Source organism: Dipodomys ordii, unplaced genomic scaffold (genome assembly GCF_000151885.1).
Source record: "Dipodomys ordii isolate 6190 unplaced genomic scaffold, Dord_2.0 Scaffold228, whole genome shotgun sequence".
NCBI classification, from domain to species: domain Eukaryota; kingdom Metazoa; phylum Chordata; class Mammalia; order Rodentia; family Heteromyidae; genus Dipodomys; species Dipodomys ordii.
Genome location: NW_012267444.1, coordinates 1,553,021 through 1,579,826, shown reverse-complemented (window position 1 = coordinate 1,579,826; position 26,806 = coordinate 1,553,021). Strand labels below are relative to the sequence as shown.

The window sequence follows — 26,806 nt, the reverse complement described above, 5'->3', positions numbered from 1 at the left end:
TACTTTATCTTTGCATGTTCTTTTAATGGTTTTATTACTTCATGTATACTTCATTTATTTACTATGATGAAAACTAGGTCATGCTTATTATACCCACATAAAGACCTCAGAAAATATAAACATGAATAGTGTAAGAACCACAATTTGTGAATTTAACATTTCTTTGTAAATAAAAATAAATACTGTTAGACTTCTGGGTGCTGATGGCTCATGCCTGAAATCCTACCTACTTAAGAAGCTAAGATCTAAGAACCATAGTTTGAAGCCAGTTTAGGGAAAAAAGTCCACGAGACTCTTTTCTCAAGTTAACCAGCAAAAAGCCAGAAGTGGAGTTACAGTTCAAGTGGCTGAGTGTTAGCCTTGAGCCTTGAGCCAAAAAGCTCAAAGATAGTACCCAGGCCCTAAATTTAAGTCCCAGGACCAGCACACACACAAAAAAATGTTAAACTATATGGGGATGTTTTCTTTCTCTACTTCTAATTCTTAATTTCTTCAATTATGTAATCTACATTCCCATTCTTTGTTGATTCTATCCAGAATTTGTCTCAGTCCCACAGCATATCCCTCACTTCGGAGTTCTTGAACCCTGGTCCCAAGGCTACCCATACTCCATTCAACCATGGCTATAAACTCAGCTATCCCCATGACCTGCAGTCAAGGTTAACAAAATACCAGCATGACTTACAGAACATAGGAAGACACCTTACTTATGTTTACCTGTTTATATCTTGTAAAGGATATGGGGCATATCCTTAACTATTTTAAGTGGACTTGTAGGTACTTGGAAACCTCACAGTCAGAGGCTGAGGAAGGAAGATCTTCAGTTGAAAGCTAGCCTGAGTACATAGAGAGACTTTGTTTAACAAAACTAAAAACAGGCTAGGTGCCAGTGCCTTATACTTGTAATTGTAGCTACTCAGGAGGCTGACATCTGAAGATTGTGGTTCAGAGCTAGTCCAGGCAGGAAAGGCCATGACTCTTTTCTCCAATTAGTTAAAAATGAAAATAAAAATCTCAAGTGGTAGAATACTAGCTTGAGCAAAAAAGCCCAGGGACAACACTCAGGCCCTGAATTCAAGCCCTATGACTGCCACCAAAAGTCATAAAAAAAAAAAAACCCACCAAAGCTAAATATAACTTAAAAATTACAATTACGGGGCTGGGAAGGTGGCTCAGTGGTAGAGTGCTTACTTCGCATGCATGTGGCCCTGGGTTCGATTCCTCAGCACCACATAGGCAGAAAAAGCTGGAAGTGGCTCTGTGGCTCAAGTGGTAGAGCACTTGCCTTGAGCTGAAGAGCTGAGGGACAGCGCCCAGGCCCAGAGTTCAAGCCCCATGACTGACAAAATTAAAAAATAGAAAAAGAAAAAGAAATAGGGAAACATTTCACAGATAATGAAGTCAATATTTCCTCACTTATGAAGATTGACACAGTGTGGGTTTTTCAATTTATGTTATGCCACAGATCAAAAATAAACTTATCAATGGTCCAGGTGTAGCTTAGTTGTAGGTAGAGCACTTGCTTAGCAGAGGTGAAGCCTTGAGTTCAATCCCAAGCACTGTAAAAAAAAAAAATATATATATATATATATATATATATATATACACACACACACACACATATATACAAACACACACACACATATATAAACTTACCAAAGTTCAGGTCTTAAAACCTCACTCTTCCCAGTAGGGAAAACATTTTCAATGTATGAAGATGTACAAATAGGCAGATGCAAGCCAGGTGCCAATGGCTTATGCCTGTAATCCTAGCTACTCAGGAAGCTGAGACCTGAGGATCTCAGTTCAAAGCCAGCCTGGGCAGGAAAGTCCATGAGATTCATCTCCCATTAACTACCAGAAAATTAGATATAGTGCTGTGGCTCAAAGTGGTTGAGTGCTAGCCTTGAGTGAGAAAGCTCAGAGACAGTGCCCAGGCCCTGAGTTCAAGCCCCACGACTGAGGCACAGTGAGAGGCACCATCTAACAAAACACACACACACACACACACACACACACAGAGCACTTTTTTTATATTTAAAGCATTAAGGAGGAAAACAAGCTTTTGTAAACAATTTCCAGCAATCAGTTTAAACCTTAGATACATGAAAATAGCAAACCTCCAAAGTTGAGTTTTGTTTTGCTTGTGCCAGTTTTGTGGCTTGAACTCAGTGCACCCTTGCTCAGCTTCTGTGCTCACAGCTGAGGTTTTATCACCTGATGCGCATCTAGCCCTGCATTTTGCTATTTAACTGGAAATGTAGTCTTGTGGACTTTTCTATTCAGGTTGGCCTCAAAATATGACCCTTTGGATATCAGTCTCCTGAGTAGCTAGCATGACAGTTGTGAGCCTTGGGTGTTCTTTTTGTTGTTGTTTTTGTTTTGTGGGGGGGGGGAGGAAGATGGTGGTACTGGAAGTTGAACTTAGGCATTTACGCTTGCTAGGCAGGTGCTCTACTGTTTGATGCATGTCTCCAATCCCCTTTTTTATTGTTATTATTAAGTAGGGGTTACAAAAGGTTATGATTCCTGAAGCCAAGTGTTCAATCCTTTTGGCTCTTATTTTTGACATAGGGTCTCCATCCTCTTATTTATGCTTCATTAGCTGGAATATCAAACATGTCATTCACATTTCACCTTATTGAGCTCACCAACATTTTACTTGGCTTTGCTTGGAAACATGATTCTACTACTAATTTTAGCCTCCTATATAGCTGGGATGACAGGTGCACACCACTGCACCCAGCTATTGACTGAGGTGGGAGTCTTATGAACTTTTTGCCTGGCTGGCATTGAACTGCAATCCTCCTGTTAGTCCCCAGAGTAAGTAATATTATAGGCATGAACCACTGGTGCTCAGCCCCAGGGTCTTCTGTATCATTTATAAAGGGTATAATTTTATATTTAAAGTGTTTTTCTATCCCAAAATTTATTTAGGAAAGGCTGTTTTGTTGTGGATTTTACATGTTTTTGAGGTGTGGGTTTTTTTTTGGGAGGATTACTTGGCCTAGAGCTTGAATTTAAGGCATGGGTGTTGTCCCTGCACTTTTTTGCTCAAGGTTAGCACTCTACAACTTGAGCCTCAGCTCCACTTTTGGCTGTGTAAGTCCTTAATTGGCTTTGAACTGTGATCCTCAGATCTCAGCCCCCTGAATAGTTAGGATTAGAGGGATGAGCCATCAATATCTAAAATAGTTTTTTAATAATCTTAGAATTCTATTCTTATATTTGTATCATACAAAGTTCCTTTTATTATTCTAAGGCTTCAGACAAAATTTCACTTGGTTATACTGAATTAAAAAATGAAAGGGCAAATAAATCATGAAACACATAGCAATTTTTTTTTGTCGGTCATGGGGCTTGAACTCTGGACCTGGGCACTGTCCCTCAGCTCTTCAGCTTAAAGCTAGTGCTCTACCACTTGAGCCACAGTGCCACTTCTGGCTTTTTTGTTTATGTGGTGCTGAGGAATTGGAACTCAGGGCCACAGGCATGGGGAGGCAAGCACTCTACCACTGAGCCACCTTCCCAGCCCAGCAATATTTTTTTAAATGTACTAGAGATCAAACCCTTCTCTCACATTATACAAAATGTGACTACTGAACTGTACCCTGAGCCTGAAAGTAGAGAATTTTGACACTGAGGTGTAGCACAGAGTCCTGAGTTTAAATTCTAGTACTGCCAGGGAAAGGTAGAATATGCAACACTTAATATATGTATTTGTCACTTTAGAAATAAAGTCTGTGAGACTTTTATCTCCAATTAACCAGCAAAAAGATGGAAGTGGAGGTATGGCTCAAGTGGTAGAGTGTCAGCCTTGGGCAAAAAAAAAAAAAGAGCATGAGGTGCTGAGTTCAAGCCCCAGAACTGGCACACACAAAAAATGTTGTACAGTACTGCTGTACAACATGGAGATACTATTCCATGACATAGTAAAATGCTAAAGCATTAGTTTAGTGAATGCTAATGAAGTTATGTGTATAGTCTAATAAGTCATAATGTGAGTTTTGACCAAATGCAAGCCTCTGAGTAGCAAGAATTAGGGCTATGAGTCACAGAGCCCAATTTTTCTTTCCTTTTCTTTTTTTCCTTCTCTCTTTCTTTTTCTATCTCCTTTCTCTTTCTGTCTGAGTCAGGGTGTCCCTCTGTAGCCCATGGTGGCCTCGAACCTGAGATCCCCCTACATCATTACTTGCATTAGATTTGACTACTACTATGTACTATGCTGGGCTTGAGAAACTTTTCATTTACAAATAAAACCTTAATATCAAATTTAAAATGTAACTCTTCAAAATAAGTAAGGACTTATGCAGAAAAGGTCAAATGAAAATCAAACATAACATGTAGTTTCACAAATTAGAATGATCAGACACAGTATAAAGTAACCCAGTATAAACATCAAATTTGTCTGGGAGGAAGAGGCAGATGGGATGAGAAATTTGATGGAATAGACAACTCTGATCAAGAAGCACTAGACACATAAATGGATATGTTAAGAGGCTGGGAAGGTGGCTCAGTGGTAGAGTGCTTGCCTTGCAGACATGAGGCCCTGGGTTCAATTCTTGAGCACCACATAAGCAGAAAAAGCTGGAAGTGGAGCTGTGGCTCAAGTGGTAGAGTGCTAACCTTGAGCTGAAAAGCTGAGGGGCAGCACCCAGGCCCAGAGTTCAGGCCCTGTGACTGACAAAAACAATAAAGAAACAAACAAACAAATAAATAGGTTAAATTGTAACCTGTTACAATCATTTATAGTTTAGAAAGTAAAACAATATTCAAAAACTGTTTAAAGTGGCAGTGTGAAAGGTGTAAAAAATAAAATAATAAAAAAGCCAGAAACTATATAAGTATAGTCAGATTTGAAAAATAATCAAATTGACCCTTTTAAAAGTGAGAAATAAAATAATAGTAATGAAAATGTCATTGGACTGATTAGATAGCAGGAAAAGAACCCAGGTAGAAGTCAGAAGTAGGTCAGAGAGACATTTGAGTAAGGAAATCCATGGTAGACTCATGGTGTTCTGAAATATGGTCTGGACATGTGAAGGGATACCAGTTCACCTAGCTCCTCGGTGTCTCCTGGAGGCATCTACCATCGTATTCAGAGGAATGTTGGGTAGGCAAAGAGCATAGCATGCCATGGTATGAATAGGGTCAGGTCAGGAATCTGCTTGATTTTAGTGTAAAATTGGTATTGAAAGATAAAAATGTTAGAAAACTTTCAGAACAGTTTAAAACAGTTTGCAAATCTAGGAAGTTTATCAAATATTTAGTAAAAGAGTAAATCCATAACTAGAGACAGATTCATGGAAATGCACAACACAGAACACACATACACACACAAAACAACCCACAAAAAGCCCACAAAACAATCATAGGTGAGAAAATCACTTCCACAGTAACTACTAGGTTCACAGAGATAGCATCAATGGATTATTTTCCAATTATTGAAAAGAAGTAAATGGCAATCTAAAGTTGTGAACTCACTTTTTTTCTTTTTAAGAATCTATCTTTTCTTTAAACATGGTGTATTCCCATGTATATATTCAGAATGGTGGGAGGGAGGGTAGAGAATTTGAGGGAAAAGTGCAGCAGTGGCGCTCACTGGATACTGATGAAAGTGAACTATACAACTCATGGGTGGAGACAGGAGGGAGAACTGGGAGAGAGTGGGGAAAGAAGACACTACAAAAGGAAATATGCTCATTACCTGACTCATGTAATTATAATCCCTCTGTACATCACTTTTAAATAACAATAAAATAAATAAAACAGAAAAAAGATCCAAGAAGAGGGATAAGAAATAGGTGAAAGAAAAATATAGGGGAGTAGAATTTGTGGATTGGGATATTTTGTACTGGCTTCTAAATGTTGGACATCTTGATTCTTCTGTTGCTTTTACATGCCATCTTTGACCCATCGGTAAAACCTATGGATCTTACCTTCAAAATTAAAAGTAACAATTTTTAAAGACTCAAGAAGGATGAAAAACACTTATTTTCAGATAAACACAACCAGCAGCCAACAACCACTAAAAGAACACTAGTGGAAGAAAAAAAGGACTCCCAAAGGATATTGTGTTATTCCATGACAAACAGGTAAATGAACTGAAAACTGTAAGGTCCTCTCCTGGATGGTGAGCAGACTCCTCCCTTCTCTCGGCCAAGTGCCTGCTTTACCTAGGCAACTGGCACAACTGGAGGAGGTCACATCTGCATCTTCCGAGGTCACATCTGGATCTGATATGGCCACACCTTCTCCCACCTGGTCCCACCTCCCCTTACCTGGTCCCATCTCCTTTCACCTGGACACACCTTCTCCAGCCCCTCCCTAGATAAGGCTTGGCCCGGGTCAGCCTCTCTCGGTCCAGCCATGTGGAGTACCAACCTAACCTGGTTCCATCCGGTCCGCTGAAAAAAACCTGTCCCTTACTTGAATACCACGTGGATGGTGTTTTTCTCACTCAGCAGCCTCTTTAAATACCTAACAAAAACCATGCGCAAAATATGCTCTAACTGGATAATTGTGATAATAAAATAATTTTTAAGTAAAAAACAAAACCACTAGAGTACAAGTTAAAACAAGAGTGACTGGAAGTTCTTACACTGTTCTTAGACTGTTGCGAAGAAGAGTTGCTGGTACAGTAGACCCTCTACCACTTAAGCTATGCTTTCAATTCTGGTTTGTTAGCTGGAGATAAGTCTAAAGGTTTTGTCTGACAGTGTTACCAGACAGAGGTGAGGATTCGGGAAGCTCCCCTTTAAATACAGGAACTCTTCACTTACAGTTCTTGACTTCCATCGCAGAATAGGAATTTCTGGACAAGTCACAATGGTAAGAAAACTTGGCAGAGGTTTATTAAGTAATCAGGCAAGGAAACAGACAAAAAAAACCAGACTAACGGAAGGGCAGGGGCACACTCTAGCAGAATGTGGGTGCTCTCATAGGGACACAATGACACAGACACAGACAAGGAGACATCCAGAGAGACACACAGCTCCTTGGGCTGTTGGGTATTTATAGGGTAAGGGCAGGGGGTCTGGCTTTAAATTATATAAAACTAGGTGCTTTTATATTTTGCTTTAACTACACCTGTTGTTATTCTCAGAGTTTCCAGGTAAGAATGCATCCTGCCATATAACAGATCCTTATCATTGAAAGGAGACATCCTGCTATCTGCATTTTGGGACATCCTGTCAGGCAGTTGTGAATTCTTGAGTGAAAATGCATGCCCTAGGAAAGAATGCATTTAGTTGCCTCTCTTTGAAGCAAAGATAGCATTTCTAAGTTTTTAGATGTCATATTTTTTAGTTACCTACCCCAGGCCTCAGTTTCCATAAGTTATCCCGCTTCCACAGGACTTGCTTTGAAACTGGATTCCCACATCTTGGTCTTCTGAGAAGCTATGATTATTGAACTTCAGTTGTTTTCAAGTATACTGAATAAATTTTAAAGTAGTTTAAAACAACAATTATAGTGTACATAACTTCTAAACCAGAGATGATTAGAAATTATTTAGAAAAACTTTTTTGTTTTGGTTAGAGCAAGAAAGCACAAATCAATAAAAAGTACAGAGATGTGTAACAGGTAGAAAGCAAAATGTTATACACAAAAACAAGTCAGCCACAGCTCATGAAAATAGATGGAGGTTAATGATTAAAAGTAGACAAAAAATTCAGCAATTTTCTTTTTGCAAGGCACATTTTGAAACCTAAAGATATAGAAAGTTTCAAAGAAAAGGATTGGGTTTCATTATTGTTGTCATTTATTGTTTTAAATCCCTCTCAAAGGTACTAACCAAAAGAGGATTGGCAAAATCACATTAATATCGAACAAAGAAAACATTTTAAAATTAGTTGCATTATTGAAACTAGAGTAACCAAAAAAGCTAAATATCCTTACAACTATATAGCAAATCTCAATTTGCACTCATATAGTAAAATAGTCCCAAACTATAAATGGGAAAGTAAGATCAGAAGAATTACAGGGAGAAATATTGAAACCCCTTCATGATAGTTACAATTAGTTAGGTTTGATAAGGCCTAAATTACTGATGGGCCACTTATGTATGGTTAGAGCTGATATCCATCTCAAACTAAAGCAATTTTTAGGAGAATATGGTGTGCTCTGATAAATAAGTATGAAAAGGCAAGACATATGAAAGAAAGTAACTGTAATACTCTTAGGAAAAAAGCTTGTGAAAAGCAATTTATAAATATTTCAACTACTGTAGAAGCACTTCTGGTGGGGAGGAGGCAGGAGACAAAGAGACTAACCCCCAAAATGGGCAAAGTAAAAGCAAAGGAGGTGTGAACATTTAATTTTCATTCTTTTTTTCTTTCCTTCTTTTTTCCCCTGTTTTTGGTACCTGTCCACAGCTCCATTTTCGGCTTTTTTGGGTGCTTAATTGGAGATAGGACTTTCCTGCCTGGGCTGACTTTGAAACTCCATCCTCAGCTTCCAGAGTAGTTAGGATTGCAGGCTTCATCCACTAGCACCTAGGGTCATTTTCATTCTTTCTTTCTTTTTGGTATATATTTTTATTGTAGAAATACTGTACAGAGGGGTTACAGTTACATGAGTAAGGAAATGAGTACATTTCCTATTGAGCATTGTTATCTCCTCCTGTTTTTCCCCTACCATCCCTTCCCTCCCCACTTCCCCAACTTCTCTCTCCTCACCCTCCCCCAAGTTGTGAAGTTCTAGTGTCTTGTACATCTCCTTGTTACAGTTGGTCATCCTGTCCTCATTTCAGCATTTTGTTATTTCCCTTCCCCTCCTCAAGTTAGAAAAAATGTATATACAAGATGCAGAGTGCCTGAATCAAATACAGTGAAAACAGGGGTTATACCATGGGGGAAGAACATAAAAAAGAAACAAAAAAAATCACGTGGTACATTATAAGTACATTAAAAACAACAGCATGAAAGATAAAACCACTTGTGTCTCTATCTTGGGGTTTATTTTGCTTAGCATCATCTTATATGGTCATATGTACATAGCTTTTGACCTTTTCTGCTTGTCCTAGACATATACTAGTTATTGCAAATAAGGGAAACCACAGGACCTATGTTTCTTTGGGCCTGGCTTACTTCACTTAATATAATTCTTTCCAAGTCTTTCCATTTCCTAACAAATGGGGCAATGTCAGTCTTTCTGATGGAGGCACAGAATTCCATTGTATGTATGTATGTATGTATGTGTGTGTGTGTGTGTGTGTATATATATATATATGAGAGACACAGAGAGACAGAGAGAGAGCACATTTTCTTGATCCATTCATCTACTGAGGGGCATCTGAGTTGGTTCCATATCTTAGCTATGGTAAATAATGCTGCGATAAACATAGAGGAAATAAGAATGGCCAATAGACACATGAAGAAATGCTCAACCTCCCTAGCCATAAAAGAAATGCAAATCAAAACAACATTGAGATACCACCTCACCCCAGTTAGAATGGCAAAAATCAAGAACTCTAACAACAACAGATGCTGGAGGGGATGTGGACAGAAGGGAACCTTACTGCATTGGTGGGAGTGTAAACTTGTTCAACCACTTTGGAAAGCAGTATGGAGGTTCCTCAAAAGACTCCACATAGAGCTCCCCTCTGACCCAGCAATCCCACTTTTCCTACGTTTATCGCAGCATTATTAATCATTTTAATTTTTTAAAAGATCGACTCAGTACTGATTACACCAGCAAGCACTGTATTGAGTGGCCGGCATCTCAGATCTCCCGAGTACAAAGAGACTCGAGACAGAACCAGCACTTTTTAAAAGTTTCTTCAAACTAAGATCGAGAAACTAGGACTGTGGCAGAAGGAAAACGGCGCAGGCACGAAAGACGCCTATAAGCAGCCGGCGGGGTCCTAGGCGGTCACTGGGCCGTCTGTCCTTCAGGCAGGAGCGTGGGCAACCCTGTCGGGGCGGGGAAGGGGGCCTTCGTGGTTGCTTCTGCGCAGGCGCGGCTCCTAAATCTACCCTGAACCTTCCCGGTTTCTGTCTTTTCGGTTCCAGACATGGTGAGTGTACGTGTGTTTTGGGGCCTTCTCTCGGATGGGTGAGCCAGACTAGCGTTGAGCGGCCATCCTCACTGTAGAACTGGCTGACAAACACTGGGGAATGGTTAGGTCAAGACGCGGGGCTTGAAGGTTTCCTGAGCTGAGGGTGAAGTGTTACTCAGCGTTTTCTGCAGACCTCGCGGGCAGCATGGCTGCTGCCGTCTTACCCAGACTTCCTCCTCCTAGGCCTCTGTCGCCTCTGTACATACAGGCACATGTGTTCGTGCATGCATGCGTATGTGCGTGTACATACATCTTCACCAGTGGGTGAAGATGTAGTTTTGCGTGTCTTAACTGTTTGGTGGGTAATCACTGGTCTATAGGAAATTACTTAAATATTGTTGGTGGTAGGTAGTCACGGGAAGGAGAGCAGCCCTTGAGCATCGGTCGGAAGGGGGTTGGTTTGGCAACTGCAGGCTCGGATTAAAAGTTGAAGATAGAGCTCGTGGGACCACTTAATAGTTGAAAACCTCAGTTTGTTGTAGCAGGTTTTACAAAGTTTTGGATTAGCCAATCTTAGAAAGCCAACTTCATACATATCCCAGTTTGGTAAGCTTGGTGTTTTGTGGTGTTTCTCCCTTAATTATGTGACAGAGAAACAGACTACGATGGTAAGTTTTGGGTCGATGATGAGCCGGCATGTATTCTGAATCTAAAGTTGATTAATACCACTTTAGCTCTAGAATTACTCTGAGACCTGAAAATTACCAATATTGTGACCAATATCGTGAGAGATGTTTTAAATTCCTTTTGGCAAGATAGTTGGCTTTTTTTCAAGAGAAACTCTGGGTTGATAGTGAACTGAAGAACTGAAACCTTTTGCTTCAGCTTCCTGATAGCTGGGGTTTGTGCCAGTACACTAGCTTTTTTTTTTTTTTTTTGCCAGTGCTGGGGCTTGAACTCAGGGCCTGGCACTGTGGCACTGTCTCTGAGCTGCTTTTGTTCAAGGCTAGCTCTCCCACTTAAGCCACAGCACCACTTCCAGCTATTTATTTTTATGTGATACTGAGGAATTGAACCCAGGGCTTTCATGCATGATAGTTAAACACTACTACTAAGCCACATTCCCAGCCCCCTAGCTAGATACTTCTAAGTGACAAAATGGAGCATAAATTCTGATCTATACTTAATGTATGATAAGGGGCCGAGTGTTAAGAGGTAAACATTGATGAAATGTTTTTATTTTGAAAGGGCACACCACAGAAGGATGTTACTATCAAGTCAGATGCACCAGACACACTGTTACTGGAGAAACATGCAGACTATATCGCGTCCTATGGCTCAAAGAAAGATGATTATGTGCGTATGATTTACTGTTGAAATACTTACTAGTATAGGTATAAAATAAGCATGAGGGCAGTATTGAAGTCCTGTGTTCATCAAGTGGTATCCATGCAGAGAACTGAAAATGCTGATGTGGCTTAGTATGATGGTTCACTTTGTATTTATGAAATTGGAGATAAGTCAGAATCAACCAATAAACTATAGACAAAGATTTTTCGGATTTCTTTTTGTTGCTGGGGTAATACTTTCTAGGTCAATGATGTGTTGGCATGTATTATCTGAATTGTTTACTGATGTGTAATAACACATTAGCTCTAGAATTACGCTGAGACCTTGAAAAAGTGTTACCTTAGTAGCTCAAACCCATTTGAGACAGTCTTAGGGAGTAATAAAGCAATTCCCCTGACTTCGGTGTTTTCTTCTGTGCTGGCCCATCAGCTGAATTCCCCAACTTGGGGAAGATCTACGTGACTTTAACTTTTAAGCTAAATGTTAGATTTGTTTTTATAACCTATATTTTATGCTCCGTTAGAGACCATGAGTTTGTGAAGATTGAAATCTTGACGGGGTCTAACATTTTTATCTGCTGCCCATTCAGTTTGGGTTTGCAGAAAAGTACTGATTCAAAAACCTAGAACATTTTAATCAATGTAGTATTCTAGCATCTACAATACTTCCTGATATAAAGTAAGTGATAACTTGTTGAAACTTCAATAAGCCTGTTTCCTGAGTTTGCATAGGGTTCAACTTGGGAGCAACTAAAGCCTCCCTTAAATTGTCAGCCACAAATGAATTAAATTATACTACTTTTGAGTTAGAATTATATATATTGACTATAACCCATCATAAATTCAAACTGACACATTTAGGAAATTGTTATTTTATAGGAATATTGTATGTCTGAGTATTTGAGAATGAGTGGCATCTATTGGGGCCTGACAGTGATGGATCTCATGGGCCAGCTTGATCGCATGAATAGAGAAGAAATACTGACATTTATTAAGTCATGTCAACATGAATGTGGTGGAATAAGTGCCAGTATTGGACACGATCCTCATCTTTTGTACACTCTTAGTGCTGTCCAGGTAAGGTTTTAAATTGTTATGACTCAGTGAAGTCTCCCCCCACAAGGTCAATGATGGTATGGCATGTATTAACTGAATGCAAATTTGATGTAAGTTTTAAAATAATACTGAGACCTTGCAGGGTAACTTTCTGTTCAATATATAGCTTTGATATTAATTTTGGTATTAGTGGAGGCCCATGTGGTAGTAAGTTAGAGTGAGTAGCTTCTAATGCCAAGTGACTGAAATTGCTTATGATTAAGGTTTTTACGGAATAAAGGGATTTTACAGAATAAATAGATTATCATTTATGTTCTTGAAGGCCTATTTACCGTAGTATATTTGTCCTACAGATTCTTACTCTGTATGATAGCATTAATGTTATTGACATCGATAAAGTGGTGGAGTATGTTCAGAGTCTACAGAAAGAAGATGGTTCTTTTGCTGGAGATGTTTGGGGTAAGATCAATTTTAGTTCATGCTATCCAAAGCTCAGTATTAAATGTCATAACCTTGGTAGTAACCAAGTTAAGTTTTTCATCTTTTCAGATCCCACTAAAGCAGCTGGTCTGACTGGAGTTAATGGTCAGCTGGAGGTTCCAGCATGCCCTGTGGTAGTTACATACCAGCATACAGGAGCACTGGAACAAAGGGCCCAGTCTAAAAGATAAGGTAGGTGAAAATTTTCCCCAGTATTTGATAGTTTTGAACAAAAGGGTGTTTTTTTTTCTGAAAGGAAAGAAACCTGCTAGATTGGGACAAAACAAAGTTTGACTAAATTCCTGATTATTTGAGTGGAGGGAGGGAGTACAGTTTTGTATGATAAATGTAGATGATCTTTGCTTCAGGAGTGAACAAAGTACAGACCAGAGAGACCAGCTGCTTCATGGGATGTGAAAAATCTACTTTTGTAAAATAGGGTAAGTTTATTTGCATTATTAAAAGCTGGCTAGTCCTTCTAGTTTTTTTCTTTGCACTCCTAGCTAATTTAATAATAGCAATTCAAGGGAATATGATTATATTTCCTTGAATATTTAACATTTATAATATATTCAGTTGTATAGCTTTTCTCATGATTACCTTAATGGAAAAGTTTAAACTATTGGGAATTGTATGTGGTTATATAAATTTTTCTAGTTTACTGTTAACCCCATGGTAATCTGTATGCCATTGATCTCTTTCAGGCGAAATTGATACAAGATTCTCCTTCTGTGCGGTGGCAACTTTGGCACTATTGGTAAGATTTGAATATCGTACTGAAATGATCAGACATCAGTGGAACAAAAACCATTGTGTTGCCACATTCTTGGCAAGCACTATATATTTTAAACTAGACCCCATCCTGATCTTATCTTTATAGGGGAAGCTCGATGCCATTAATGTAGAAAAAGCAATTGAATTTGTTTTGTCCTGTATGAACTTTGATGGTGGATTTGGTTGCCGGCCAGGTTCTGAATCTCATGCTGGACAGGTAATTACCTCATAAATGTACTTGTCAGTTTTGATGACATATCTTTAAGTATTTAATAGTAACTGGAGTTATACATTAAATATCAATGAAGGAAATCAACAAAAGTAGGGTTATTGCTTAATAATTGCAAGTTTCTTAGATAGGTAGCTTATATATGCATGGTATCTCTGACCCAAGCAAATATAAGTAGTCTCATCAGTTAGATAACCTTTCCTACCCTGAGTTGAGTCATCTTAGTTTGTGCCAGAGAATATTGTACAAATACTCAGGGTTCAAATTTGTAATTGGATGATAATAGAAATTTGAAATGCAAAATGGGATTTTAGAAATTTGAGGAAGTTTTAATCTTTTATTTTCATGGAATCAATCTACATGTGTGTTTTATATTTTTAATTTTAGATCTATTGTTGCACAGGATTCCTGGCAATTACAAGTCAATTACATCAAGTAAATTCTGACTTACTTGGTTGGTGGCTCTGTGAACGACAGTTACCCTCAGGTGGACTCAATGGAAGGCCAGAGAAGGTAATATTTCATAAAATATTCTTTCTGCACCTCTAAATTTCTGACCTTAGGTGAGCAAAACTTACCTTCACATTGCAAGCAACATGGCTCTTGAAAATTTACTGAGCTTTACACATCTCTATTAAAGAAACAGATAAACCAGACTCAGAAAGACAGATGGTTTAAATATCTTTGGTTTTTGAGGCAGGGTCTCATCACATGCTAACCTGGAACTCAAAATCCAGTAAATCCCCTTTTTTTTTTGGTCAGTTGTGGGGCTTCCCTGCACTCTTCAGCTCAAGGCGAGGGCTCTACCGCCTGAGCCATAGCACCAATTCTGGTTTTCAAGTGGTTTATTGGAGATAAGAGTCTCATGGTCTGGCTGCCTGGGCTGGCTTTGACCCGTGATTCTCAGATCTCAGCCTCCTGAGTAGCTAGGATTACAGCCGGAGCCACCAGCACCCAGCTTCCAGTAAATCTCTTGAGCATGAAATGTACTTAGTTTTAACTCAAAATATTCCTCAAACCTAAGGTAATAATGTGACAACTTTTTGTGACTCTTTCCCATTCTAGTTACCAGATGTTTGCTATTCCTGGTGGGTATTGGCTTCCTTAAAGATCATTGGAAGACTTCATTGGATTGATAGAGAGAAGCTTCGAAGTTTCATTTTAGCATGTCAAGATGAAGAAACTGGAGGTTTTGCAGACAGGCCAGGAGATATGGCAAGTATATTTGACAGTTTTTTAACTATGCACTACCACTTGCACAACCCTAGGGCTGCTGGTACCTACCTGATTCTAGGTACTGTCATATAGTTAGTTGATCAGGTTTATTTTTTTTGTAACTTTTGTTTTCAAATATGAATGGACATGACATTTACAGAAATTCCTCATTGTGTCTAATAATGAGGTTTGGATGAAATTTCAGAACAGGGTATTTTTATTATATCAGAGATTTTCATTTTGTAATTAAACTGTGCTTGTTTTATAGGTGGATCCTTTTCATACATTATTTGGAATTGCTGGATTGTCACTGTTGGGGGAAGAACAGGTTAAACCTGTTAGTCCTGTCTTTTGCATGCCTGAAGAAGTGCTTCGCAGGGTGAATGTTCAGCCTGAACTAGTGAACTAGACTCATCAGTGGGAAAAATGCTTAATATAGTTTTGCAATCTCAACATTTCTCTATTTGAAGTACTTACTGAATCTAGAAGTGACTACTCTTAGTATTTATGTATTATATTTTGATGTATTAAATTAATTTTAATAAATTATGTAATTATATGTACTGTAATATAAAGGCTTGTATTGTATTTTCAGCTTTTTACTTTAATTCTTAATTTCTATTTGGAATTTTTGTTTATTTTGTCTCTATAGTAAACAATTTAAAATAAGATTTATTTTTAGTTCTCTTTCCCATGTGCTCCTAATTCTAGGTCCTATGACAGTAGTGTATTGGTAGTGTATTGGTTTGTTTGAAGAAAAAACTATCCATAAGTCAATTCCTAGAATTTTAGAAGCAGCTCTGTGTGATCAAGTTAGGATTCAAGAGATTCTTATGCTACTTTGGAAATCAGGTCATCCTGTCCTTTTTGGCTGTTTTGTAATGCCAATGGGTAGGTTTCAGGCTGTTAGAGAAAGGGAAATAGAATCTTGAGTTTGTGGTGCCTTTGTAGATTTCTTGGGGGGAAAGAGAAAGAGTTGATTTGTGTTTATGCACATTTCCTTCATGGTTATTTGTACACTTAAAGATATTTTCCTACTTAGCAGCCTCTTCATGTACAATAAAACATTGTAAAAAGATAATACTTGTATTTATTTACTCTTCTGTAGTCACCTTTTTCAAGGTTTTTGCCACCTTTATTTAAGAGATTACATCACTTTTAAAAGATACTAGCAACTCATTGGGATGTTTACACATCTGGCTTGAGTCACTTAACCTGTTGAAACATTTTGTTTGGACCCAGGGTGACAGGTGCCTATGACATAACAGGATCTGCTAAGGTAGGTGGTGGTTGGTTCATTATTCCTGTTGCTTGCACCAACTTTCTTAAACTGCTGCCCATGGCTTATCTATAACGTCCATTCCCAGGAATATTTTACAGCAGTACTCAGAAGTTTAATCCTATTAACTAGATTTTGACAACTCCAGTAAATTGGTGCCTGTGTTGCTATATTTGGGGAATATAAAAGTTTCATGCAGTGTTCCTGTTAGCAAGCATAGAACTGTGCTGTTTGAAACCATAGTCCTGGAAATTGGAAGTATTGGAAACTGACATCACTAGTCGATGGTCAGCCATGTCCATGCTAATTTATAATAGTCTGTAGACCAGTTTTGTATTTGGTCATAAGACCTCCCCTCCATCCCCAAGGTAAAAAATTGGGTGCACAATGATAAAGATCTGTTTAAAAATCAGAATGAGGAAGATTGTACAGCTCAACGTGAGACCCTATGTTCAGTCTGCAACATGCCCTCAAACGCATTTTGTTGCACAGTTCAGGAGTTGCTGTGAGAATTACCGGGCTGCCAGTTAGGTCATCCTTGGTAGGCCCAGAAAGATTGCAATTACATACCTGCAGACTTGAGGTGTACTGTAACTTGGTTCATGTGTAATGCGATGACTACTACAGAACAAATTTGCATAGTGTGGAGAGTTGCTTATGCGCCTGCGCGGAGGGATGGCTTGGTGCGCCTGCGTGGTGCGTCCTCTTCCGCCATTTTCACCAGTGGCGTTGCTTCGCCCCTACACAGCAAAGAAAGGCCTGGAAACTTTTTGTTCCTGACGGTTTGGTAGGATGTCCAGACCAGAGCTGTCATCAATCTCCCTTTCATCTGCAGCTTCCCCGTTGTGGGGAGAGGCGTACCTGCGAGGTCCGCGCTACAATTTCGGGCTCCAGGAGAGCCCTCAGAGCTGCGCGCCGGCCTGGGCCTCGGCCGCCGCCTCCAGCCCGCCCGGCACGTCTGGGGTCACGTCGGGGGTGGTCGCCGACAGGAGCAGCAGCAGCAGCCGCCCGCCCGGGGCCTGGCCCCCGCGAGGCAAGCGGGGCTTGTGGGGGCAGGAGAGGGCCACGAAAATGGGTGCCTTTCCACGTTGTGGGGTTTTCTTAGTGTTTGCCAGTTCCTGAGGCCTGGGCACGGTCCCTAAGCTTTTGGTTCAAGGCTAGCGCTCTGCCACTTGGGCCACAGCGCCAAGCCCAGCTTTTTCTGAGTAGTTTATTAGAAGGGTCTCAGATTTTCCTGGCCGGACTTCCAAACTCTATCTTCAAATCTCAGCCTCCTGAATAGCTAGGATTACAGGCGGGAGTCACCAGCACCCTCCCCTCCTTCAGCCTAAAACTACTTTCTAATATTGTTTCATGACAAGACAGAGATGGTTCCTGGCTGAGTTCTGCCTCGTTTGTGGATAAGTTTGCTGATAGAAATAGTTAGCTGAGGGGCTGGGAAGGTGGCTCAGTGGTAGAGCGCTTGCCTCGCATGCATGAGGCCCTGGGTTCGATTCCTCAGCACCACATAAACAGAAAAAAGCCGGAAGTGGCGCTGTGGTTCAAGTGGTAGAGCGCTAGCCTTGAGCTGAAGAGCTGAGGGACAGTGCCCAAGCCCAGAGTTCAGCCTCTACGACTGGACCCCCCCCCTCAAAAAAATAGCTGAGGGTTGGGCTCCTGGATTTTAGTCTATCAAGACCCTAGGGTAAGATGAAATTTGATTAAGTTGAACATTTCCTCTATTCTAGATGAGTATAGTTATTATTTTAGAAATTAAGTTCTTGAGGGTGTGTTCAACACATTTTAAAAAAACAAGAGGTGCAGGTGTACTGGGTAACTTAGGTAGTCCCAGCTGCTTGGGAAGCAGAGATAAAAGTCACAAACTGAGGCCAGGCAAAAAGCTTGAGACCCTTTCTGAAACTAAAGCCAAATGACTAAGGTGTGGCTCTAATGATAGAGCCCTTCCACAAGTAGTGCATCACCCCCGTCCCCCCAAAAAAGATTTAACTTTGAATTTATATGTGAAGAATGAAGTGTTGAAATCTATATTTACAAGAACCAAGTGATCTGATAATCAGGTTAAGGAGCTGACGAGAGACAATTTGATGAATATTTGAGTCTAAGGTATCTGTCAGTTGAAAGTTAAGAACTGGGTGCTGGTAGCACAGGCCTGTAATCTTGGTTGCTCAGGAGGCTGAAGTCAAACAATTGAGCCTGGGTAGAAACAACCAAAAAAAAAAAAAAGCCAGAAGTGACGTTTTGGTTGAAGAGATAAAGTGTCAGCCTTGAGTGAAAAAGCCAAGCAAGAGTGCAGGCCTTGAGTTCAAACCCCAGTACTGGCACCAAAAAAAATGGAAGGGAGGGAGGAAGGAAGGAAGGGAGGGAGGGAGGAAGGAAGGAAGGAAGGAAAGGAAGAAGGAAGGAAAGAGAAAGAAAGGAACTTCAGGAGACAGTGAAATAAGAATCTGGAGTACATTTAAGTTGTGTCATGAATAGAGAATCTTAGAATGTATAAAACAGCCGGGTGCTGGTGGCTCACGCCTGTAATACTAGCTACTCAGGAGGCTGAGATCTGAGGATCGCGGTTCAAAGCCAGCCTGGGCAGGAGAGACCATAAGACTCCTATCTCCAATAAACCACCAGAAAACCGGAAGTGGCGCTGTAGCTCAAGTGGTAGAGCACTAGCCTTGAGCTGAAGAGCTGAGGGACAGCGCCCAGGCCCAGAGTTCAAACCCCACCACTGGAAAAAAAAAAAAGTAACTGCTTGCTCAGTCAGCTGGTGGCTCACGCCTGTAATCCTAGCTACTCAGGAAGCTAAGATCTGAAGACAACAGTTCAAAGCCAGTCCTGGTAGGAAAATCTGTGAGGCGCTTGCTTATCTCCAATAAACCACTCAGAAAACTAGAAATGGCGCTGTGGCTCAAGTGGTAGAGCACTAGCCTTGAGCTACAGCGCCACTTCCGGTTTTCTGGTGGTTTATTGGAGATAGGAGTCTCATGGTCTTTCCTGCCTGGGCTGGCTTTGAACCATGATCCTCAGATCTCAGCCTCCTGAGTAGCTAGGATTACAGGCGTGAGCCACCGGCGCCTAGCTCTCAGGGAGTTTGTAGGAGCATATTTTAGAAAAATATTAGCATATTTTAATACAAATTTTTGAGTTATTGAATGTGTTGTATTTGAAAATCATTATTGGAAGAACAATTCTATATAAAGTGAACATAATAAATTATAGGTGTTTCATAATTCTAATCCTTAATGCTTACATTTTTCAAATTTAGGCTCAAACTTGGGAAGCAAAAGATCCTATGCAGCAAACAGAGTTCCATCCAATTTTACTTTTGGTACAAGTTCATCTTCTGCACAAGACACTAATTATCCACAAGTGATTAAAACTCCATTGACTGCTGGAAATCCTCAAAGATCAGGTTACAAAAATTGGACACCACAAATAGGACACTCTGGTAAAAATGACTGAAAGATTAACCTGGGTGTTCTTTTGAAATTTTAAAGTCCTGTACTGTAAATTATGAATTAGGGTGCTTAAGTTCATTTGGTGTTATCTTTCACTGATATCAATGATTGAAAGATGTATGTATATATACATATATATATATACTCATATATAATTATAATTTGGGGCTAGATTAATAAAGCTCCACATTTGTTTTACCCCCACCAGTCCTAGGGCTTTAACTCTGGGCTCCTTTTGCTCAAGGCTAGCACTCTACCACTTTAGCCAAAGCTTTACTTCCAGCTTTTTCTATAGTTGATTGAAGATAAGAGTCTCAGGGACTTTGCTGCCCTGTCTGGCTTCAAACCACGATCCTCAGGTCTCAGCCACCTGAATAGCTAGCATTACAGGTGTGAGCCACTGGCACCCAGCTCAAATATTTAATAATGTTTGTTCATAAATTCAGTCTTGCTTTACTTTAATCATCTGACAAGAAAAGCATGAGAAAGAGAAAGTTTGGGTTGTTTTATTTTTTATTTATTTATTTTGTATGTATGTGTGTGTAGGTCCTGGAGCTTGAACTCAGGGCCTAGGCATTGTTCTTGAACTTTGGTTTTTTTGGTCAAAGCTGTCTACCACTGGAGCCACAGCTCCACTGCCAGCTTTTTACTTTACTTTTTTTTTTTTGGGTGAAAAGTTCCTATTGACTAATAGTACTTTAAAATTATGATGAAACTACTATTAGGCAATACAAGGTCAGTACAAATAATGACCTTTGTGTTTTAATGACCTACAATATTCAGCTCAGTAACATGTAACATGTACAGGTTAGAAGCAATTGGCTGTATGTTATAGCCTAGGTGTACAGTAGGTTTACTATCTAGGTTTGTAAATGCACACTCTATACTGTTTGTACAGTGATACATTCGGCTAATGATACATTTTCCAGAATTTATTACCAATTAAGCAATGGTTGCTTAATTATATGGTTAATATTAACTCCTCTCTGATACTAAGGATTGAACTCAGAGCTTTGTACATACTATGAAAGTATGAGAGCTATGCTCTCACCATCTTTTTAAAAATTTTATTTTCTTGTATTGAGACAGGGTCTCACTTAAATTGCCTAGGCTGTCCTGGAACTCACAGTTCTTCTGCTTCAACCTCCTTAGTGCTGGTACTACAGAAATGCACTAATATACTTGCATGAACAACTCAATTTTTCAAATATTTTGTACATTGTTTATTTTTTTTTGTGCCTGTCCTGGGGCTTGACCCATAAGGCCTGGGTGCTGACCCTGAGCTTCTTTATTTTTTTATTTTTTTTTGGGGGGGGGTCCAGTTGTGGGGCCTGAACTCTAGGTCTGGGCGCTATCTCTCAGCTCTTCAGCTCAAGGCTAGTGCTCTACCACTTGAGCCACAGCGCCACCTCTGGCTTTTTTCTTTTTGCTTATGTGGTGCTGAGGAATCGAACCCAGGGCCTCAGGCATGCAAGGCAAGTGCTCTACCACTGAGTCAACTTCCCAGCCCCTCAGCTTCTTTGTTCAAGGCTAGTACTCTACCACTTGAGCCACAGCTTCACTTTCATATTTTTTGGTGCTTAATTGGATATCAGAGTTTCAGGGTATTTTCTGCTTGAATTGGCTTTCAATCACTATTCTCAGATCTCAGCTTCCTGAGTAACTACTATTACAAGTGTGAGTCATCAGTGCTTGGCTTTAAACATTTTTAAACATTTTTCAAAATATATTCTCATTACTGAATAATTTGATGATTTTTTTATTGTCAAGGTGATATACAGAGAGATTACAGTAACATAAGTAAGGCAATAAGTACATTGTTACTCCCTCCCTCATGTTTCTCTTTCTTTTTTTTGTCAGTAGTAGGGCCTGAACTATAGTCTGTTGGTGCTATTGTTGGGTATCTAAAGTCTTTATCCAAAATAGTATTATGTAGAATTTTTTAATCTCCAACTAGTACACAGGGGTTACAATTAAACATGTCCATTATGTGTATCCTGATTACATCACCCCTTCAATCATTGTCTCCCTCACCTCTTCCTTCCCCCACCAGTCACATCATTTCCTACTTCCTTTCTCACATACTTACCTTGAGTGTTATGACTATATTGGTCCATAATTCTGTTTCCATTCATCTGGCACCACCATTTGCCCCCCTCCCATTTCAAAACATGGTTCAGCTTCCTGATATTCATTTTGTTAAACTGTCTGTTAATTGTTTAAAGTAGTGAAACCATGGAATTTCACTCCTGCACAGACCATCCTTCAGTCAGTTTAATCATGCATATATGCAAATAATCCAGTATGTGTTTTATGTGAAAGTTTATTTATATTTTATTTCTAAGATCCACATATAAGAGAAAACATGTGCCTTATATCTGTCTGGGCTGGGTTTCCTTCACTTAGTATATTTCAGATCTAGATCCATCTGTTTCTTTGCCGATGAACGCCATGTACTATTTCCTTTATGTTTTTGCTAATAGTTCTATAGTTTCTGATCTTTTCAGTCCCTTTCAGGTTGATTTTTGTGTACAGATAAAGATGAGTTATTTTTATTCTGCTTGTTGAAGTGTATTTTTCTTCAGCATTATTTTTTTATTGTGAAAATACCGTATAGAGGGGTTACAATTACATGGGCAAGGTAGTGAGTACATTTCTTATCAAGCATTGTTGCCTCCTCCTTTGTTTCCCCTTACCATCACTTTCCATCTCCCCCCCCTCACTGCCCCCTTCACCATTCTCTCCCTCTCCCCCACGCCAAAGATGTATAGTTTAATGTGAAGGAATTAGAATTAGAAGTGATTACATTAGTTATTTTCTTTATTTAATTTTTTTTTAACAGCCACATCCTCTTCTGGAGTTTCTGCACACTCTCCATCAGTTATTGTAGCGGTGGTTGAAGGAAGAGGACTTGCCAGAGGTGAGATAGGAATGGCAAGCATTGACTTAAAAAGCCCACAGATTATATTATCTCAGTTTGCAGACAACACAACTTATGCCAAGGTAAGACCCAACAACCTTAAAAAATGATTCATCCTCTGGTGTAGTTTGCAGATATCCATGTCCATGCTTTGCTAATTAACTTAAAGTTATATGTTCCAGTATGATTACATTACATTAAATTAAACCTATTTTATACCTGATTTTTGTTGTTAAATATATTTTATCCTAAACATATAAGCTGTCTTATTTGAATACTCAAAGTTACTGTTAATATTAATTTATGAAATTAAAACAGCCAAGTTATTCACTATGATCACAGAAACTTTGAAGTTAAATGATTTTCAGTCTGAGAAGTAACATTCAGGATTTATTTGTTTAAAATCTTTTTTGAAAAATTATAAACAGCAATAGTTTGAATAATGATATATTTAAAGCCACAAAGTAGTCAATAAATATAAATTCTAATCTAAAAGTCTACTAAAATAAGTAATAAATGATAGAGAATCCACATACTTAACTTGACACTCTTGATACACTTTAAGCAAAAGGAAATATTTTAGGTAATAAGAAATTTTCTCAGCATTGATAAGTTCAACTTAAGTATTCCCAGACTCATTTCAAAGATGAAGTATGTGATAATCCTATTTCCAGAGGATTGTTTACACTGAAATTGTATTTTTATTTTATTTTTCTAGAGTTGTGAGAAACTAGTATCTTAGATCAGAGATAATTTAGTATCTCTACTTGTTACCATCACTTCAATTATTTTTGGAGGTGGGGCTGTGGCTCAGGTGGTAGAGTTCTTGCCTTGAACTGAAGAGCCCAGGGATAGCACCCAGGCCCAGGGTTCAAGCCCTGGTACTGGCAAAAACAAAACAAAAACCCAAACTAACAATTATTTTCCCTTTATATTATTCATGGTTTTAGGTCACTGGCTTATTGTTATGGAAATTTTTGTGAACTATTAGGTAAAGGTAGTCTTCTCTTAATCTATTTTATTTTATTTATATATTTTTTATTGTAAAGATACTATACAGAAGGGTTACAGTTACATGAGTAAGGTAATGAATACATTTCCTATTGAGCACTGTTACCTTCTCCTTTTTTCCCCCCTACAATCCTTTCTCTCCCCACCGCCCCAACTCCTTTCTCTCTCCTCCCCTGAAGTTGTAAAGTTCATTTTCAAAATAGTATCTTGTGCATCCCATTGTTACAATGGGTCAATCTGTATCCTTATTTCAGCATTTTGTTATTTCCCTTTCTTCTAATCTATTTTAAAAAGCTGTTTGATCTAACTTAGACACTTAAAAATATAATAACATATGTTCTAAGAAATTTTATTGTTTGTTTTTCTCAGATTCTCCTTCATCACTGACCATTACATAGGCTTCCTTTCCCTAACAATTTTTCATTATAAATATTGACATCATACATTATCTCTGAGTATTTTACAATTTTTGTGTAATTTCGCAAGAAAATGAAAAAAATAAAATTGTTAGACAAAGAGTTTCTGTGCTGAAAATAGCTCTAAAAAGTATACCTTATTTTGTAAAAAGTCAGTCTAAGGCATGAGGTAAGTATTTCTCATCTGTGTTTCCGTTCATTTCCATTTCTAACTTGTATTAGCATGGAATACTGATTGTATTAGACATTTTAAATTTTTCATGGAGATAAATAGAAGAATTTATTTTAAAAAATCTTAATTTGGGAATATGTATTTGGTAAATTCAAATTCTTGTGTCTAGGCTGTTATAAACTAGTGTGAGTATAAAATAATGTTTGCTTATGATAGTCTTTTCTATTTTTAGTTATATAGAAATGTATGCTTATCATCACATGAACCATCTAAAGTCTATAATTAGGACTGTTGTGATTTTATCTTTGAATTATTTAAGTACTTTCAGAAAAATACAGAACTTTTAGAGACTATGCTAAGCTTACATTTAACAAAATGATTGAACAATTTCAGGTGATCACTAAGCTGAAAATTTTATCACCTTTGGAAATAATAATGTCGAATACTGCATGTGTTGTGGGAAATTCAACCAAGTTGTTTACTTTGATCACAGAAAATTTCAAGGTAAATGATTTTCGTTTTCAAAAGTAAGATTCAATATTTGTTTAAAATCCATTTTGAAATATTATATTGTAAAGAGCAATAGCTTGAGTAACTATAAAAAGTCCTGAAATGCTCAATAAATGTAAATTCAAATTAAAATACTACTAAAACAGGTAATAGAAATGTTAGATTACTCACATCCTTGGTTTGGTACCCTTGATCTACTTTAAGCAAAAGGAAAAAATATTTGAAGTAATAAGGATGTTTCTCAGCATAGATAAAGAACAGACAAGTAGAAAAAGCATTTTCCTTAGTCATAGCTTTCTGGAAACTACTCTGCTGTCAGACAAGTTGAAATTGAGGTTCTCATAAGGGACAGAAGCTATTAATAAATGCTTTTTCCTTTAGGTAATTTCATCTATATTACAACTTTCTCTGTAACATATACTGCCCCACAGTTAGCTTGCAAGTCTATCCTCCATTTGTGGGATTGTGAAATGTTAGAGCTATAGAACCCTCTCCAAAAAATGCTGTCCTTCTCAATAAGGGCTTTTCTTCTAATGTACTAAATTAATCTTTTCCTCTAGCAACTGTGCCTTGTAGAAAAGCACTTGGGTTCTAAACATAGTAGGCAGCATTGCAGTTTGAGTAGTTCCTCAGAATACACAATATTTTGTTATGTTTGTAGACTTAAATTTTATCGTATTTGGAACCAAACTGAGATTTAAGATGCAATAAGTGCCTTGCTTATTCTTTATGTAGTATCTGCTGTTATACAAAGTATCTTGTGGTGCTCTTAAAGATCTTACATTGTCTAGCTGTTTTTAACTCATTGCCAAAATTGTCTCTATTCTAATTTCAATTATCTCATTATCACACGAGTTTTCTTATTTGTTCTCTTTTATTTATTGGCCTCACATTTCCTTTCATTACCCATATTAAGTATTCCTTTCCAACTTTTGGTTTTATTATTTTGATTAGCCTTCTTAGTCTTTTGGCAGAAAAGACCTAGCAGAAACTTAACGGAATTCAAACAGAAAGGGAAACTTGTTGACTTATGTAGCTGGGAGGTCTGTAGTTTGATAGATTCTGTCCCTGCAGTGAATTGATATTTTCATTTTTATAACTATCAGAGTAGAAAGATCTGTCCCTTCTCAATTATATTAGCACATACAAAACTTATTGTAAGAGCCAATATGATATTGCTGTAAAATAAAAACTTTCATCTTTAACTTTTATTACATCATCTAACTTGCAGTTAAATTTCATGAGAGTAAAGTCTGAGAGCTACCTTGTACTATAATTCACCTGTCAAGATAGATATCCATTCTTTTTATAAATTTTGAAAATTTTTATTTAAATGTTGAACATATTAAAAATTATACAATATTTATCTGTAGATTGTACAGAAGAATTTAGTGTATATGAAAAAAATTTAGAGCACTTGAATTACACGCATAAGATTACTTTGAAATTAAAAACTCTTTCTAGAATGTTAACTTCACAACTATCCAGAGGAAATACTTCAATGAGACAAAAGGATTGGAGTACATTGAACAATTATGTATAGCAGAATTCAGCACTGTCATAATGGAAGTTCAATCCAAGTGAGTTACTATTTATGGAAAGAGATAAAGCTCCAGTGTGAATTTCACAAGATAGGGATTTAAAAAAAAATCTGTCTGCTCTTTGTTGTATTCCTGACATACAGAAAAGTGCTTGGTTCATAATAAACACTCTAATGATTGAAATAATAACACAATTAACTGATATTTATACACAAAGTAGATACTGATAAATTAATATGTATAGAATCTCATCAAATTACTCAAGTTTATTGTCCTAATGATCGTAGTTCACTCTACTTGGTAGTGAAAAGCACTAGTAGCTACAATGTACTTGAAGTATGTAGAGTCTCAGAAGTGAGACACATTTGAAACCATTTCTTTTTTTTCCTTTTTTTTTTTTTTTTT

At 38.2% G+C, this 26,806-nt stretch overlaps 2 protein-coding genes across 3 annotated transcripts in view; both read left to right on the top strand.

The window, feature by feature from the left end:
- Positions 1-9,959: 9,959 nt before the first annotated feature.
- Rabggtb (Rab geranylgeranyltransferase, beta subunit) lies at positions 9,960-16,077 on the top strand. Of its 2 annotated transcripts, XM_013035884.1 has the most exons (9): positions 9,960-10,018; positions 11,249-11,356; positions 12,229-12,426; positions 12,759-12,864; positions 13,590-13,642; positions 13,766-13,876; positions 14,276-14,401; positions 14,954-15,103; positions 15,372-16,077. In XM_013035884.1, exons 1-9 carry the CDS (start codon positions 10,016-10,018, stop codon positions 15,510-15,512), a joined length of 996 nt encoding a protein of 331 aa, XP_012891338.1. In that variant the 5' UTR covers positions 9,960-10,015; the 3' UTR covers positions 15,513-16,077. The 2 variants fall into 2 exon arrangements, with proteins under 2 accessions (XP_012891338.1, XP_012891339.1); XM_013035885.1 differs by lacking the exon at positions 12,229-12,426.
- A 1,097-nt stretch (positions 16,078-17,174) lies between these two features.
- Positions 17,175-26,806, top strand: part of Msh4 (mutS homolog 4) — a 62,907-nt gene continuing 53,275 nt past the window's right edge. The window contains exons 1-5 of the mRNA XM_013035882.1: positions 17,175-17,415; positions 19,639-19,821; positions 22,674-22,834; positions 24,744-24,854; positions 26,325-26,440. Coding sequence (XP_012891336.1) covers positions 17,175-17,415; positions 19,639-19,821; positions 22,674-22,834; positions 24,744-24,854; positions 26,325-26,440 — 812 coding nt within the window. The remainder of the gene's footprint in view (positions 17,416-19,638; positions 19,822-22,673; positions 22,835-24,743; positions 24,855-26,324; positions 26,441-26,806) is intronic.

What these genes read in the sequence shown, in the direction of transcription:
- Rabggtb (XM_013035884.1), top strand. An exon ending in ACACTCTTAGTGCTGTCCAG is followed by an intron (nt 12,427 to 12,758) that starts GTAAGGTTTTAA and finishes TTTGTCCTACAG; the next exon opens with ATTCTTACTCTGTATGATAG. An exon ending in TTTTGCTGGAGATGTTTGGG is followed by an intron (nt 12,865 to 13,589) that starts GTAAGATCAATT and finishes GATCTCTTTCAG; the next exon opens with GCGAAATTGATACAAGATTC.